This window comes from Lycorma delicatula, chromosome 1 (assembly GCF_047948215.1).
Source record: "Lycorma delicatula isolate Av1 chromosome 1, ASM4794821v1, whole genome shotgun sequence".
NCBI classification, from domain to species: domain Eukaryota; kingdom Metazoa; phylum Arthropoda; class Insecta; order Hemiptera; family Fulgoridae; genus Lycorma; species Lycorma delicatula.
The window spans coordinates 174,155,350-174,172,847 of record NC_134455.1 but is presented as its reverse complement, the minus strand read 5'-3'; the positions used below and the strand labels follow the sequence as shown (position 1 = coordinate 174,172,847).

General features: G+C 30.3%; 1 protein-coding gene across 3 annotated transcripts in view; it reads left to right on the top strand.

Moving 5' to 3' along the window:
• The window catches only part of LOC142325557 (uncharacterized), a 387,407-nt gene that overhangs the window by 331,117 nt on the left and 38,792 nt on the right, over positions 1 to 17,498 (top strand). For all 3 annotated transcript variants that reach the window (XM_075367460.1, XM_075367450.1, XM_075367470.1), the window contains exons 6-7: positions 2,207 to 2,397; positions 7,812 to 7,974. In XM_075367460.1, coding sequence (XP_075223575.1) covers positions 2,207 to 2,397; positions 7,812 to 7,974 — 354 coding nt within the window. The remainder of the gene's footprint in view (positions 1 to 2,206; positions 2,398 to 7,811; positions 7,975 to 17,498) is intronic.

Here is a 17,498-nt window from a genome sequence, read left to right as displayed (position 1 = left end):
CTCTGTGAAATTAATAAAAAAAAATCAATTTACTATTCAAAAAGTAGAGTTAATAACACAATTAATTACTTAGAATTCAAACTAACTAAACAAAAAAAAAAATTGATAAACTTTTACACAAAAATTGGAAAAAACCAGTTCAATTATACCTTGCAGTTTATATCATCATATATCACATACAAAAAAAAAAGTTTCAGAATCAAATTATTTTCTGAAAAATCAAATTTTATTATTAAAGATACTCTCAACCCTTCACTACTTAAAGAATAAATACATTCAAAAAGGAGTGAAAAATAGCGAAATAAACATCACAGATTGGGAAAGAAAATGAATATAATGATAAGTATATTAATAACAATCTAGACCCAAAAAATTGTAAGACAAAACAAATAAAAAATTTACCAATTGGATTATCCATCATGATAAAAATTATTTCAGCATTAACAAAATAGCAAAATTATTTCGTATGAATGATATTGGCATAGCAATCAAAGTAAAAATGAAACCAGCCATCTCAAATGTAAACGTTAATTTAAAAGAAACGGGCTAAATAAAATGTTCATCTTGCAGTAAAGTCTATATCGGACAAATGAAATAATCTATTCTTCAAAGGTATAAAGAACATAGGAATGTACACGTAAAGCCCAAAATCTATCAATCAAATAGAGTCGTTCATTGTTTAAAAAATTAACATACATTTCCAGAACATAATGTAAAACTGATTAAGCAAATAAACAATGGAAGGAAATTTAACATTATATGAGGCTTTAAATATCTTTAAGAATGTTATCAACAACATAGTAACAAATGAACAAAAAGAAATAGGACAGTCAATGCAAAAAAGTATGCAATATACTATATTGCAATAACAATATAATTAACAATATAATTGTTCAACATTAGTTTTCAAAGAACAAGGATATTATCCTTATTTGTATTAAAGATTTTAAAATAGTAACAATATGAAATGCTTCACAGACTTTTTATAATTATATATGATGTGTATGATTTTATTGTTGTATATGAATTTTGAAGATACGTGGAATTTATATATTAAAATAATGCACCTGACGATGGGCTGATCACGAATCCGGTTGCACAAAAGAATTATATACCTGCTGAAGTAAATAATATTAAAATTTAACTATTACAAAAAAAAATGCAGGAAATATTGCTGCATCTTAATAATTTTAATACAGTAAAATTATTTTATATTTCATGTTTTAAATAATGTTCCAGTACTGGGCCTTGTGAGTTCCAAAAAACCGTAAGCATTAATTTTCCTGCGGACGGTTGGTTGAACTTTTTTTGCAGGGCGAATTTAGATGTTTCCATTCGATACTCTGCCGTTTACTCTCCGGCTCGTAATGATGGATCCATGTTTCGTCACCAGTGATAATTCTGTCTAAGAAGATGTCCCGTTCGTTACCATAGCGCTCCAAATGTATTTGGCAGATAACAACTGTGTGAGTTGTTTTGAGACCCATCTTACACGGACTTTATGAAACCCAAGTATGTTGCGGATGATTTCGTAGGCAGAACGGTGACTATTTTGCAGACGATGTGCCACTTCATCAATAGTTAATCGTCTGTCTAAGAAAACCATATCACGTATACGCTCAACGTTTTCCTCATTTGTGGCGGTAAACGGTTGTCCGGCTCCTTCGTCGTGCGTAACACTTGTGTGACCATTTTTGAATTTTTCAATCCATTCCTAGACACTTCGTTGCAACAACACACTGTTCCCGTACTGTACCGAAAGTCTTCGCTGAATTTCGGTCCCTGATACACCTTCCGACCACAAAATACGGGTCACTGAACGTTGATCTTCTTTGGTGCAAACAGAAAGCGGAGCAGCTAACGGCAGGGCAACGATAATGGAATTAACCTAGCAGAATCAAACCTGCACAGACATTACAACAATTAAACCACACATGCGTCACCCAGTACTACCAACATAAACAAAAATATAACTAAATTGCGGATAATAAATATATATATATATACCCTATGTATATATATATATATATATATATATATAAATGATAATCCTTCAAAAAATCGTACGGTAGAGGCCATACTTATTACTAAATTGATATTAGAAATTGCTCATTTCTGTTCAAAGAATGATCGATGATATTCGGATAAATTATCATCTTTTAATTTATATTTATGAATTTTTAATATAAAATCCTTTTATTTGCAGCTGTAGGTTTAACAAGAATCTTGGGTCCAAGAGAACAAATGGTTAATCAAGGAAGTACAATAACACTTACTTGTGAAGTAAGAACCAATATTCCAGTTACACAGCAATCAATGCCACAACCTAAAATTTATGTGCAACCATCAATAAGACAAGTCGACTGGTTATTTGAAGGACATATTCTGAACTATCAGGTAACTTAATTTAAAGTAACAAATGTTATAGAATATACTTCTTTAGATTAATATGTTATATAATTTATTCATCAGATGTAATAATTATTTTAAACAGAATAGATTTAATAATGGTACAAATAACATCGTTTCTTGAGACTTTGAGATACTTATATGTTGTAGTTAAAACGAATTGTATTAAGCATTCAGGGAAAACCAATTATGATCACCAATTTTTGTAAGTCTTGAACATCATTGAAGAATGATAACTCCAAGTGAATGGCTGGTTGAAATGTACTCATAATTTTGTTTATTTATGAATTAAATTGCTTTGAAATCATTTCCAAGCAAGTGTATTTATGCACTCACTGTTTTATTCAACTTATGTTCCTTATTATAGTTCAAAACAACCACCAAGATTATAATGCAGGAAAAGACGAAATTAATTTAATTAGTAATTATTGTTAAATGAATTAATTGATTTATTTTAATATACTTTGTGATTCAGTATTTTTTTTATCGACGTATTATTGTAGTTTAATTATTCATCACCATTATTTTACATATATTGGGTTGAGTTATTTTTTAAATGCATCATGATTAGAAGTAAAAATTTAAGCTGCTTATTGAAAAGGGATGGAAGGTATTTTTATGTACAAACCATGAATAAAAAAGTGGTCTCCTACATTCTAAATGTTAAGCTGTAGTATCATTTTTTGTTTTTTTTTTGTTTTTCAATTACATTGCAGCAATTGATCCCAATAGAAAAATTATGCCATGGTTCTGAACTTTTTTTTTTATTCTTCATTAAGAAGTAAAAGATAAGAAAAAAAAAATTGATAGAATTTGCAAATAATAATATAAATTTTATATAAAAATAAAAGTATTGAACACATAATGAGATGAGAAAATTTACCGGAGAAGTTCTATCAAAAATAAAAGTAGATTATTATATGATTATAAAAAAATAGATAATGTGGATAATATATTGTACAGCCCTGAGGTAGATAATCCCCACGTCCGGAACACAACATCTATGTTCCACGTCCAGGGCGGCAACAGCTGTACTTTCGTACATTACATATAGCTGGCTAACGGGGTTCCGAGTAAATTCCTCGGTTATGCTTTGTTAAGTTTGACCTGGTTCCAACTTCAGGTCACTAAACGGACTGGATTTTTGGCTACCTGCAGGAAATGGAATAACAAACGATTTTGGAAATGGATTCATACCACTCTTAGAGCTGGCGGTGTGGCGGCCAGGGTCAATGTTATTGCAGGTGTAACGGAGACCCTTCCGTTGTCCACATGCCCCCTGCGATGGCAAGCATGTAGCAATGGTGCCCATGTATGTCGGTGCATGGGAGCTTTGAAAGCTTCGGTGAGTAGGAGCCTGGAGTCAGTGCAGAGACTGCGCATCCGCTCTCTGCCAGGACATATGCCGGTTCCACCGGAGTACCGGATCGGACCTCCAAGGATAGTAGCCCTGGAGTGGGGGTGTACCCCGGCGGCTAGCCTTGCTACAGAAGGGATCAATGTTCATGAATTTTCCTGAACCAACTAACGTGGCAGAGGGTGCACGTAAACACCCTCGTTTAGAAACCGCCGATTCGCCACAAGCGAAGAGGAAAAAAAGTAAGGAGAGTGATAACATGAGAAAAGATGCTGATAAAATCAGTAAAGATTTAAGAAGAGCTTTGTTTGGAAATAATGTTCCCAAACCAAGATTTTTGGTCATTACGAAAGAGAATGGTAACTTCCAAAAGGTAAGTCCATTCTTAATTGCCAGAGAGATTACAAATTGTGCTGGTGGTCCTGTCAAGGAAATCCGTAAGACGTTTAATGGATTACATGTCGAAACTATCAACGACATGCAAAGCCAGAAAGTCCCGGCGTTGAAGAAGATCGGTGAATTTGCGGTTACTGTCCAACCGCATAATACACTTAATTCATCCAGAGGAGTTGTTGTTTGCCGAGATCTTCTTAACTGTACTGAAGAAGAAATAGTGCAGGAAATGTCTAGTCAAGGAGTGACACATTATCGCAGACTTACTATGAGACGAAATTGTGAGATTCTTCCTTCGGCATCTCATGTTTTGACATTCAATAGGCCAAATCTTCCTGAAAAGGTACGAGCTGGCATCCATCGGCTTGATGTACGGGCATTTATTCCGCAGCCGATGAGATGTTTTAGGTGTCAACGTTTCGGACACACTGCAGCTAGATGTGAAGCGCAGGAAATTTGTATATGCGGAATGAAGATACATGAGGGCGATCCATGTAAAGACCCTCCAGTCTGAATTAATTGTAAAGGGCACCATAACTGTCGATCTAGGAACTGCCCAGTATACAAATCAGAAACAGCCATTCAGGAGGTTAAAACGCTTCAAAAAGTCAGCTACCCTGAAGCGAAGAAGATTGTAAACCTACGTACACCTAGACCATCGACTACATACGCAGAAGCTGCTGCTGCTCCCCCCACACCTAAAATCAACGTGGAGCAGTTGCTTAATACGATGGCACCAAGTCTCGCGACAATGATAGAAAGAATCATTGATTCCAAGATCGAGTCGACTCATCAGACACAACAAAGTAAACATGAGAAGGCTCATTCCCGGACTGACGTCGTTGACAGAAGACCCGTACCAGCGCAGTTTAAAAAACCGGCAAAATCTTCGATTATATCTCCATCAATAGACGTAATGAAGAAAAATCTTGATTTATCGACAAAGATCAAAAGATCACCCCGATGACGAGTCATATAGTTAAGGATACTGTGACAAGAGTACAGGAAAAATCTGCGTCAACCAAAATGGAGGTGCAAGTAACTATCGAAAAAGCACCAGACACAGACGATAATAAAACTGTACGTACAGAGGCCCCAAAAGCTCAGAGAACAACTGTGGCGAGAGCATCTGTATCAGCCGGCCCAAGCACAGCCTTAGACATTGAATCAAGTTCATCAGCCGCCGAAAGTGCATCGGTTGCAAGTTTAGATTCAATTGCAACGATGCTCACAGCACCATTGAAGCTTTCATCACCTGATGTAAGCCGGCGAACGTCATTGGCGTCAGAAAGAGAAGACGATGCCATGTCCGAAGCCTCAGACACACTGTCGTCGGAAGTTGAGGCCGTTCGCAGAATGGAAAAACGGTGTAAAAAAGGATGGCCGAAAGGAAAGCCTAGAAAGTAATTTAATTGGATCAGAAATTATAAGAAAAAGTAAAATTTTGATCATTTTTTTGGCACATGAAAATGTGAAATATTGAACCCTTTTTTTATTTTTTTTTGAAGTGTGATGGGGCTAATGACCAAAGTAGTCGATGCCCCTAAAAACCTCAAAAAAAAATATATATATATATATATATTGTACATAAGTAGATTATATTGCAAAAGTATATAAGGAAAGGTAAAAAATATAACATTGAGTTTAATTTGTGGATTTTTTATGAATATCTAAACAGTTAGCGTACAATTAGTATTAATTTTAAAAACTGATGATGTGGATTACCATACACTTTCAATAATAGTAATAAAATTTGTCGATTTTCACCTTACTTTTCTTGATTGTAAGCTTAAATAAAATTGTGATTCTTACAACTGCCTATTCGTTTAAAAACACACACCTTTCAAGTGTGCGTGTGTTGGTGTGAAGAATTTGCCTAAGAGCTAGTAGAAACGAAAGTTTTTCTAACAATATTAATTTCGATCTCTCATAAAAAATATATATATATAAAATTACCAAATTGTTCCGACGGCAAATGGCACCATATAAACCTTGTGGTAGCTGTAAACCTAAAAAGGGCTGTTGGAAATTCTGTAGTGGTGACATTAACAGATTCCACTTTGCGGCCGGTCAGGAGACTGCTTCCTTCCTATTCTTCTTCTTAGTCATTTTAGGGTGGTGGTCCGAGAGTGAATTCTTTCGATAACGGAATGGAACGGTACGCAAGGATGTGGAAGAATGCAATACCCTCCTATTAATCCCAATATACGGACTTGCGTCCTTTGCTGCTGGATGATTCTAATGAGCTGACGAGTTTTAAATAGAATGTGGCGTTGATTTATTTGGTGAAATTTGGACTGCGTTCCGATCCAATGAAGGTTTTTAACTGTAGGGATCTGTCGGAACGATGCGATAATGAGCTTATCTTTCGTGATGTTCTGTCTTTCCGCCCAGAATTGGTTGAAATCTTTTGTTTAAGGTGTTGTCCTCTTGACAGGAGAGAGCGCCGGAGGCGATTTTTGGGTCTGTACTTCATTACGTTTGTTTAATATTAAAGAAATTTGTTTTGGTTGGGCAGTTCGAGGGCATTGCGTCACGGAGCTTGCATAGTATGTGGAAAAAAGGGGTTCGGATGGAGGGTAAGGAATTTGGTGTGATATTTTCCCCTATTAAGTGAGATTTTCTGGAGGTATTTGTTGGTTATCGGCACATATTACGTGGAACACATTGGGTTTTGAGGAGTTTGGTCAAACACGCTATTCTGTTGCTGTCCTTGGAGATTTTACCTCACCTGGTTGGCTGTTGCCACATTGTGGCTGGTCCAAGACTGCATGAGGCCGTTTCCTGACCTCTTTTGGCTGCGGGTCTTCCCAGCATATGTCTCGGATGTGCTGGAACTCTGACGAAGCTGTTGAATTGAAGAACCGCCTCGCCTGCTCCAGTTCCACCTAACAAACTTTTGTATTCTGGCATCTCTGCGCAGAGCTTAATTCATAACGAACCACGGGATTCCGAATATCGTCTTCAGAGCGATGTTTTGGACGACTTTCAGCTTCTTTAGGAGGTACAAACTCGCCAGTCCTCCCCAATGTGGGATCTCCAAAATTGCTGCGTATTATCGTCTTGCTGCTTATAAAGCCGCCGGTGCTGGTGGGGTGTTGTCAACTCAACTGGATTGGTAGGGTGGGTTGGTGGCTGGTAGGTGAATATGTAAATTGCAAGATTCCCTGATAACTTACCGGCTAGAGTTGCGCTCGCCGATAAGAAGAACAGCATGTGATAACAATACATATATACGAGTATAATTTTTGGTGATAATTGCCTTGTTCAAGCCAAACAATAAAAGAAGCCTTTTAATTTGTGTTAGTAATATAATAATGTTTATATTTTTGAACGAGATCACAGTAAATATCAGCAAGTTGTAAAGAGAAATCTATTATTTAATTAGTTCAACAAATTTTGTACCGAAGAATGAATAAACCAAACCTGTTATAAAATATTCATCCATTTGTTTACATGTCGAAATTTTCCTTATCAAAAATACAAATTACTTTTTACTTTTATAAAAACTTACCTCAAAGAACAAGAATAAGAAATAAAATGAATAAATGTTGCCAATTTATTATTATTATTTTGTTATTAGTTCAAAACACAGTTTTATCATATAATTTTACCAAAAGGAATAAAATTAAAATTTAATTTTTGTTTTCAGTCACCAAGAGAAGGGGGTATTTACCTTGATACTGATCGAACAAGTGATGGTCATGTGTGGAGTCGACTAACGTTGCCTAGGCTTACTGATGATGACACTGGAAGGTACACTTGCAGAGCATTGAACGCACCACCTGCAATCGTAACACTGATTGTTGTAGATGGTAAATTAAAACAATTTTCATTATTGTATTTACTGGAAAATAATTATCATGTCATTACTTTTAAGTTATTTTTTTAATATTAAAAAAAAAAATATGAACTAGATTTTCTTTTGATTTTGCAAATTCTATTATTTTTTTAACATTATATACTATATATGTATTTTATGCTTTTTTTAATCAGATGATGGTTTCCTGTGACAGATTTTTTATAGTTATTAGAAATATATTTGTCGAAATTATTTAGTTAAATTCATGATACACAGTATACAGTTCTTGTTTAGAGATATGTTATGACTTTATTACAAATAAATAAGTAAATAGTATTGTGCTATTTAAGCACAGTCTATAAGTATATATTTTATTAAGAATCAAGTTTTGAACTCGGCTTCTCAAAAAATGTATTAGCACTGCAATCCTATAACTTACACAATTGAAATGACTTGGTTAATGCTAATCAGTGATATAAATATTATGAAACTAAACAATTACAATCTAACTTTGATTACAAAACTTTTTTTATAGTTTATACAATTTGTTTTTCCCTTAGCAAACAACATGTACGTAATACATTTATATACATTTAAAAAAAGAGTATACATATCTATATATATATATATATATATAGATCACTAAAAAATTCAATAAATTTCATTACGTAAATCAAATAGTACACTTTATTATTGTACAAACAATAAGTTAAATATGGTGTAAACAGTCACATCCTAAAAACATGAAATATATTCCCTGTAATCGTTTATGGTTGATTTTACCTCATGGACGTTCATAAAATCCGTTTCTCGAGATTTATAATTGTTTATCAAATATAATTTTTTTAAACGCGACTTTAACAATATTGTTGAGTAAGGTTCAACAGCAAGTCAACGCCCATACAAACAGGAAACAAAAGTTAAAAAACAATATTAGTTAGTAATAATAAATAAAATATATAAACTGAAAACGATATAAATACTGCAATATAGTTGTAAATCAATATAGAAGAAATTAATATTAATTCGTACGTTGAAATCAACGTTAATTGAATTTTGTGAGAGATATAATAATTGTTAATTAGTAAAGTTAAAGCGAATTGGGCTCCAGATCAGTTGCTCTTGATTTCTGCTCCCGGTTAAGATCATGTACGTTTTCACCTACCGATCTATAAATATTTATCTTTTTAGTAGTAATACATGTCATATCACGTTTAATAATATAAAGAAAAATGGAATTCTGGTACATTATGCTACTGAGTATTATGTACATGTAGTTAGACGTTAAAATCATTTGCATCCAAAAATAATTCGGTGGAGATTTTTATCATATTGTAATTGAAAGATATGGAAATAACGATTGTTCCATTTACTAATTTTCTATAAGAATAAATTTTTTCCGGTTGCCTTTAAATACCATAAAGAATATCACGTGAATTTATTATTTTCCACTATATTTTTGTAAAGTAAAATATGGAAGAAATGTCAAAATGTCGATAATTATTTTTGTTAGTCGTAAATATATATTTAAAGTAGAGTGGTTGAAAGCAGTATTTAGTTTTAATTAATGTATTTGTCAGTTCAAATGATTTTCAGTACCAATCATAAGGAATAATATTTTATAACAGGTTGTCTAAAAAAATCGAATTTTTCAGTTCATCTGAACTGACAAATTCATTAATTCTCCGTGTTGTTGATCGGCAATGAATTGTTCGCTGTGTTGTTACAGCGAAACGAAAAAATGAGAATAAAACAAACAATGTTAAGATCATTAATTTAATGTAGAAATTTACTTAAATTTGCAGATATTTGAAACTCACTTTCAAAAGATGATTTACCAATGTTTGCGATAGAAGTGAATTACTTTTTGTAATACAAAATGATAGACAAATAGCAGTAATGAACAAATTTTATACAGCGTAATTTGGTAGATCATTAATATCATTTTTTTAATCTATCGATAATTTATTTGTAATTTCTAAATGAAACTAGTTCAAAAATATTTTATTTAATTTTCTCATTCTGTCAGCTTGGTAGTTCTATCAACATATTTTCTTCTTGACCCATTTCTTTTTTCTTAATTGTAGCATTATAAATCTCTTTAAATGAGATAAAAAATTGATGTTTTTAATAGTAAATTTAGTTCTACATTTTGACTAAATAAAATTAGTTATTGTTTCATGTTAATTCTGAGTAAATTATTTTTTCTAAAAACCCATGATTAAAAAAACTCTATTTTTAACGAAACATGCATTAAAATGAAAGGCTTTATGTAGAATTAAATTTACAGAATAGTTTCACAGCATTGCGTTATATCAATCGAATGAATATTTTACATTTGTGATGAAGCCACCTGAAGACGCAGTTGTATTCATTGTAGTACTACAAATATATTGAAAGAATGTGACAAAAGGATCAGCGACTATGATTCTGGAACATGTGGTGCGATACAAAAGATAGAAGGGGCTGGAGGAAAAGGAAGTGAATGAGAGACTATAAAGAGATGGATTGATGGTACAGTCGGCTGAAGGGGAAAATATTTGTTAGAAGTACTATAGGGGGATAAAGGGGGAAAAGCATTGACAAGACCATACCTCTCTGCTTTTTTCACCGCTTCCCGTCTCCTCGTCTGTTACACATGGTCTAACATTTCCCTTATTTCCCCGAGGGAGCAGAAACAGCTATACACGCACCTGTGATTCTTTCTTATATTTTCAATACCGCCAATCCTTTATTTCCTTTTTTTTTATTCTGTTATCTTTAAATAAAAATTGTGTGTTTTTCGTAACTGCAATAATTTTATTTGTGAATCAACACGAAAGAAATTTCTCTTCCCAATAAATATCAAAACATAATTTTTCTTTGACAACATTTTTATAAATATACGTTAATAAAGTTCTTTCTGCCAGAAGATGTTTGAGATAATGTATTAGGTAAACACTACTTATCGTTCAAAAATAAATTTATTTTATTTTAAACAAAAACGAATAAATATTAAAAAGTAAAAGATATTTTAATGAAAACACATTGAAATAATACGATTTCAAACATAAAATTCTGTTAACTTATTTGCTAATTTTGTTAACAGAAAATTATGCAAATCTTCTGTGTAACTTTATCTGTTGCGCAGTGATTTCAAAATTTGGAGTCTAGTTTGAGAACAATAACCTCTATAAAACTCAATCTTGTTAACTACTTTCGTGTAAATTTTTCATATAAATTTAGAGATTACAGAAAAAAATTCCTAATTACGAATTATAATTATATTGCGATAAAATAATTAATTTTTATTGTGCAAGCTTAGGGAAGTAGAGACATTTTCTGATTCATTTATAATAATTGGCATGTAACTGATTCATATATTAAATTAACCTGAACTCAGTAGCTAAATTATAAATCTATTACAAAGCATAAAATTAAATAGAATATAATCTGTCTCTGTTCATATATTAAATATGACGTGAAACTTGAGCGTCAACATAAATTAGAATTGAAGTTACTAATTTAGAAACGCAATAAAAATTACAACTATAACCAATCATTATTTATTATTTCAAGTTATAAAATAATTATCAGAAAATAAGGATTATTCATGATAAATGAGATAATGACTCATGAATAATTAATAATAATTGAAAAATATATTTCTTTATTTTTTTATTGAAACAACATATGCATAAGTAAAGAAAAAAACTTCAAAGGCAACAGCAATACGACAATATTTTTCAATAACGCAAATTTTATTTTATGAACAAGTTGAGAATGTACATTTTCATAAAACGATATTTATTTATTCTTAGATATATTTCCGATAAAACTTATTTTCACACTTTTTTTTTAATTTGTTGAAAGAAAGAAATTTCTTCTGTTATACATTATTATTATTACACGATTATTAATTATTACTGGATTATTATTATTAATTATTATTGATTATTATTATTATTATTATTACTGGATTTTTTATTGAAGAATTTTTGTGGCAAACATTCAGTTAAAGTTTGTCCTTTGCGGTATACGTATGTGTTAGAAATAATTGTAACTGTGTAATATTTGAGAAAGGATACATTTCTTTTAAATAATAAATATGAAACAAACCATCGGCTTTTAATATTAATCAGTATATTATTAATGATTTCTATTTTATAATTAAACAAAACTGGTTGGTAAACAAAGATAACGGTAACATCGAAGGAAAACGTTTTTAGTTATTGATTATTCCTCCACTTCTTTTACACAGCTGTTCTATTAAAAAGCTGATGACTAAGACAATATATATTTATAGTAATGGAGCTTTCACCGACCATTCCCATTGCATCTTAAAAGCCTGCAAACAAATTAATGCGTTATAATAGACAAATGCATAGAGGCAAACGGAGTGTACCGTTTTTTTCTTGGCATAAGAGTACAATAAAGACATAAAATAATTCTGAGCAAGCATTTAACTGTATTGCTCATCTAAATGAGCAATTTATTATAGTACGTTTTTTATTTCTATTCAAAAATAGAAAATAAAAGGATAGAACAATTTTGTACATTTTCAAAAATATCCTGTTTACTTCTTTGTAGGAAGTAAAGGAATTATTATGATCGCGAAAAATTTTGGTTTTCAGATTTCCATTCCAACAGAAATATCCATTTTGACCATTCCTGAATCCATAATAACTAGTTTCGTTGTGACATCTGTATGTACGTACGTATGTATCTCGCATAACTCAAAAACGATTAGCCGTGAGATGTTGAAATTTTGGATAAGAATTTCTGTAATATCTGGTTGTGTCCCTCCCTTTTTGATTGCAATCGGCCGAACCAAAAGTGTCAAAAAAGCCCAAAACCCAAAAATTTGGATTTTGTAATTTTTCTTAACTCAGGTTTGTACTTTTTCGCAGTAATAAGCTCTCATTAAGAGCATTTAAAGTATATACCATAAGTGATACTTATTTTCATTGTTTCCTGAGTTACAGCCAAATGGAATTTTAATTAATGAAATATTTGGATCTTATAAGGGTACATTGGTTCGAATTAGACTTCATCTCCTTTTTTTTACTTTTTTTTAATTTTAATATATTGATTTTTTAATAATTATTAACCTTTGATTGCAAAAAAAATTTACGATAAATAATAATTCAATAGTGACAATAAAAATAAATATATATAAAAAATATCAGAAGTTGTTAATGAAATAAAATTGTATATACTTTTCATTTAAAAAAAAAAATGTGTATATGTAATTTAATTGACGTACAAGGAAACTATGTGCTGTCCACATCAGATTTTTTCTAAATAAACATAGTTGTCTTTTTTCCAACAGGTGTTTGTTATAATTGTTACTTTTTGGTACTACTACAAGTTGCGTGAATTTTAGAATGGTTCAATTGATTGTACAATCATAAACCTGACAATGTATTTTAAAATTTGGTCTGCAGTGTAACAGCATTACTTTATAAAATGTTAACAAAGTTAAAAAGATTTTAAAAAACTGCAAAAGTAACTCTGTTTTTTTTTCTACCGTAAAATATTTACTAACCAAATTTTTAATCTACTTATAAATCAAAACAATGTTTTTATTTTTTTATCCTAATTTTATACAAAAAACTGTATGCCTAATTACTGAACCATTTGTCAAGTATATCCATAATATCAGAAATGTCCATAAATAACTTTTTAAATAATTTTCTTTCATTTAAAGTGAAAATACTTGGCTAATTCAATGTAAAGTATAAGCAGCTATCTGATTATTATTGCAATTAATTTGCATTACAAAACGTTTAACGCCCTACAGCTAAACAGAAAAAAATTTTTAGAAGAAGCACTCATTAATTTATTCTCGACCATTAAATCCATCTAAAAATAGACAGAACAAAACATAAAAAGCTTTTCTCAAACATAAAATGGAGAAAAGAACTAACTACCAGAAATACATTATTAATTTTTAAATATTTGCGTTTTATTTTATTTAACTACAGAACATGACATAATTCAATAAGAAAAATTCGAACTTATAATTTTTCTGTAATTTTAGATCCCGGAGATTGGGTATGCAGACTGACTGTCTTGTGCAATATATTAAAATTTAATTTCTGATCTTGAGTATACAATTATGATCTTGATATTAAAACCATAAGATGTAATGGTCATGTTATAGGTTATTAAAAACTCGTTTTTTAGACTAGTTTGTTATTACCAAAAAAAAATCATCAGTAAACTGAAAGTATCAACAAAATTTTACAAATAGGGTTCCTAGTTTAAAATTTTGGCACTACGAAAAGATTATTATTATTAGTAGTAATTATGTAATAATTAACAGGCGACTATTAGTTGGCCAGCAAATAAACTGTTCTATGAAAATAAAAAAATAAATAATTTCCAATATAAATATTTTCAAAGTATCCCTTTTTCCTAATGTGTACCTTGCTATTTGTTCAATTAGGGAACAATAAGTAACTCCCCCCGAACTCAATTTGATGAGAATGACATCTATGACATATAAATGTAGACTTGTACATACTCAGGCCGATCATTGCTGAAACGTGTTTAATATAATTAAACCGTATTTATATCAAACCATAACGAAAAATATCGAAAGGGAAAATTCACTTACTAAGTTATTAGAAAGTATTAATAAGTTTTATAACATAAAATTTAGTTTTTTTTTCAAAACACAACACATAAACCGAAATCTTAATTTTAATTTTTAATTTGCTATAATAAATTTTTTATTTAATTTAACTGTTTGAAAATTCACGTTTTAGCTATTCAAATATCAATTAAAATTAAATTTTGTTTGAATTTACGAGTGTACCATTAATCTATTCACCTAATAATTAACTAAATTTGTTAATTAAATAATTAATTGTTGTTAAATTTGTTAGTTAAATAATTAACTAAAATCTTTTTAATAATATTTGATTGAGGCATGTAAATAAAAAAGGCTGTAAGTGCCAGAAAATTATTCTCATTAAAGTAGCATCACCAAAAACGTGAAAAAGGTTTAATGAAACGTAAAAATGTTGTTTATTTCTTAAAAACTGCCTCGAGGTTGCATGATGGGTGGAAGTCACCCGCTGGTTTTACGAAAAAGGTTGAATCTCAAACCCAGCCATGTTAAAATTGGATGTTGTAAAATAACCCAGAAGCCACTTACATCCTTTCCTAATGCAAGAGTTATTGAACTTACAGCTATCAAGATCACAGACAGAAGCAGAATCATGTTTTCTATGAAACCGTGATGGCACTTTCAACATTTTCAAGGGAATTCTATTTAAATGTTAAAATAGTTAAGTGAAACGATTAAGTTTATAAATAAATAGTCAATTTAAATTTAATTGATCCTGTTTTTTTAGATCTTCCTGAAACCGAATAGCCCAGCTATAATGTTTTTATTTGTGAAAAGTTTTGTTTTTAGCAGATACGTCCTTTTCAATTAACTTGCCTCAATTTATTTATGTTTGCTTTGTTTATATTAATTTTCTTAGTTTAACTGTAGTTCGATAGATTAGATTTTATGTATACTTTGTGTTCAATAAAACATAAATTTCGATCTTTCAAGGTTTCATTGAGGACTATAATGATACGATTTTTAATCTTATATATTGGAATTGATTTCGACTAAACATAGATGAATGTGCATTTTATGTACAAGTCTGACAGATTTTTAATTCATGGTGTAAATTGAATTTCTTTCACAGTACCTTGTAACACTGGCATTTGAGTCGCATTAAAGTATGTTTGATTAACATAAAATTTAAAGTTCCAAATTTACTTACAACTTGGTAATATATATATATATACTTTAATTACCACAACGCAAATAAAAATATAAAACAACACCAAAAAAAAAAAAGAAATGATCCCTTAATAAATTATAATAGGTAAATAAGTTCTAATACATACACTTAGAACGATTTAATAAATCGAAAAAGTGAAACATTTCAATAAACCTTTTTCTTTTACGGAGAAAAACACACCATAAATACATATAAATGGATAACTATCAATTTTAATACTTTAATTGAAGAAAGATAAGAAAAACAATGATATTCACACACAATTAAAAAAAATAATAAGAAAAAGAATAGTAAACTAGTTACCATCCAACACATCCATGACAAAACCCGATCCCTCAGGACTTTGTCTCAGGAAAAATTCAACTGATTTATGAAGTTAACCTTACAAGAATATATTTCGTATTATAAAATAACCTGTTCCTCAATCGACAATCAATCACAGTATTACTGTAGATCTCCTCTATGTAACTTATCGATTATTCGCAACAGCTAACTTTAGCTCATTATTTATCTATAGCTTAGTTCCGCCTGAAACATAAACTAACACAGAAGACACATCGAAATATTGAGTACAGTATACAGTATTAATGTTGTACTGCTATTTATTCATTTATAGTATTTCATTACAGCTAGTTCAAATTAATATTAAGATACTAAGGTCAACGTGGTACCAAGATCATTCCAATTTAAAAAAATATATTTAACGTAAAGAGTAATTTTGAACCATGATACTACGACTAAAAGTAGTCAGTCATGATTTTGAACCACATCAAGCTTACCTTACTAAACTACTAAAATCTAAATCAGACAGCCCAGTATTTAAAATAGGGAAGCATATCAGATTTAGCTAACAGTGTAGCAGATATCAAATGAGAAAACGTTGTCAGCTCCTTCCAAATTTAGTGCACTACAAGCTACTTACCTTGAAATATACGGTTGTCATTATTATTCAACCCCATAAACTTTACTAATTACTAATGTAAAAATGATACAGAATACTTTAAAACTCTTGAATTAAATTTATTTATAATTAATATTTTTTAAATGAAAATATCTTTTTAATCGAAAATGTAATTTTATCCCTTTTTAATGGTAAATATAAAACATTGTTATTGTAAAACATTGAATATTTTACAATGGTTGAATCATAAATATTTATTTAAATTCTAATCAACGTATAGATCTTTTGTGTGTCCAACGTAAGAAATATTATTTTGTAAATGAACTGCGCATGCCAGGTATAATGCTTTTAAAATTTGCATTGATAACAACTGTCTTCAAAAAACAATACTTTAATTCAAATATAGTGTCAAAAAAAAAATATTCAGTAGTTTACTAACGAATTGACATTTTCTATTTTGATAAATATTGAACTTTATACAGATTTTCATTTTTCACTATTATTATATGCGCTGGATATCTCTATTAAGATTATCTTTTATCTGATGATATCACTTTATCAGGATATTAAATTCAAAGAAGCAGTGCATGGTTTGAATTTATATAATTTTGGATAAGTCGTAGCTGTAAATCCAAGTAATAATAACTATTACATCATTAATAAATTTATAATTTTTAACAACTTTGCAGTATTTTCTAATATTTATGGAAATTTAATAAATATAGCATTAAAGCGAAGATACTTAGGAATCAGAAATAACAGCTCCCAAGTCAAAGAAAGATTATTATAATCTCTCTCATCACCCAACTGATGCCTTTCTGTTAGAATTTTTGAAACGATCGTTGATTT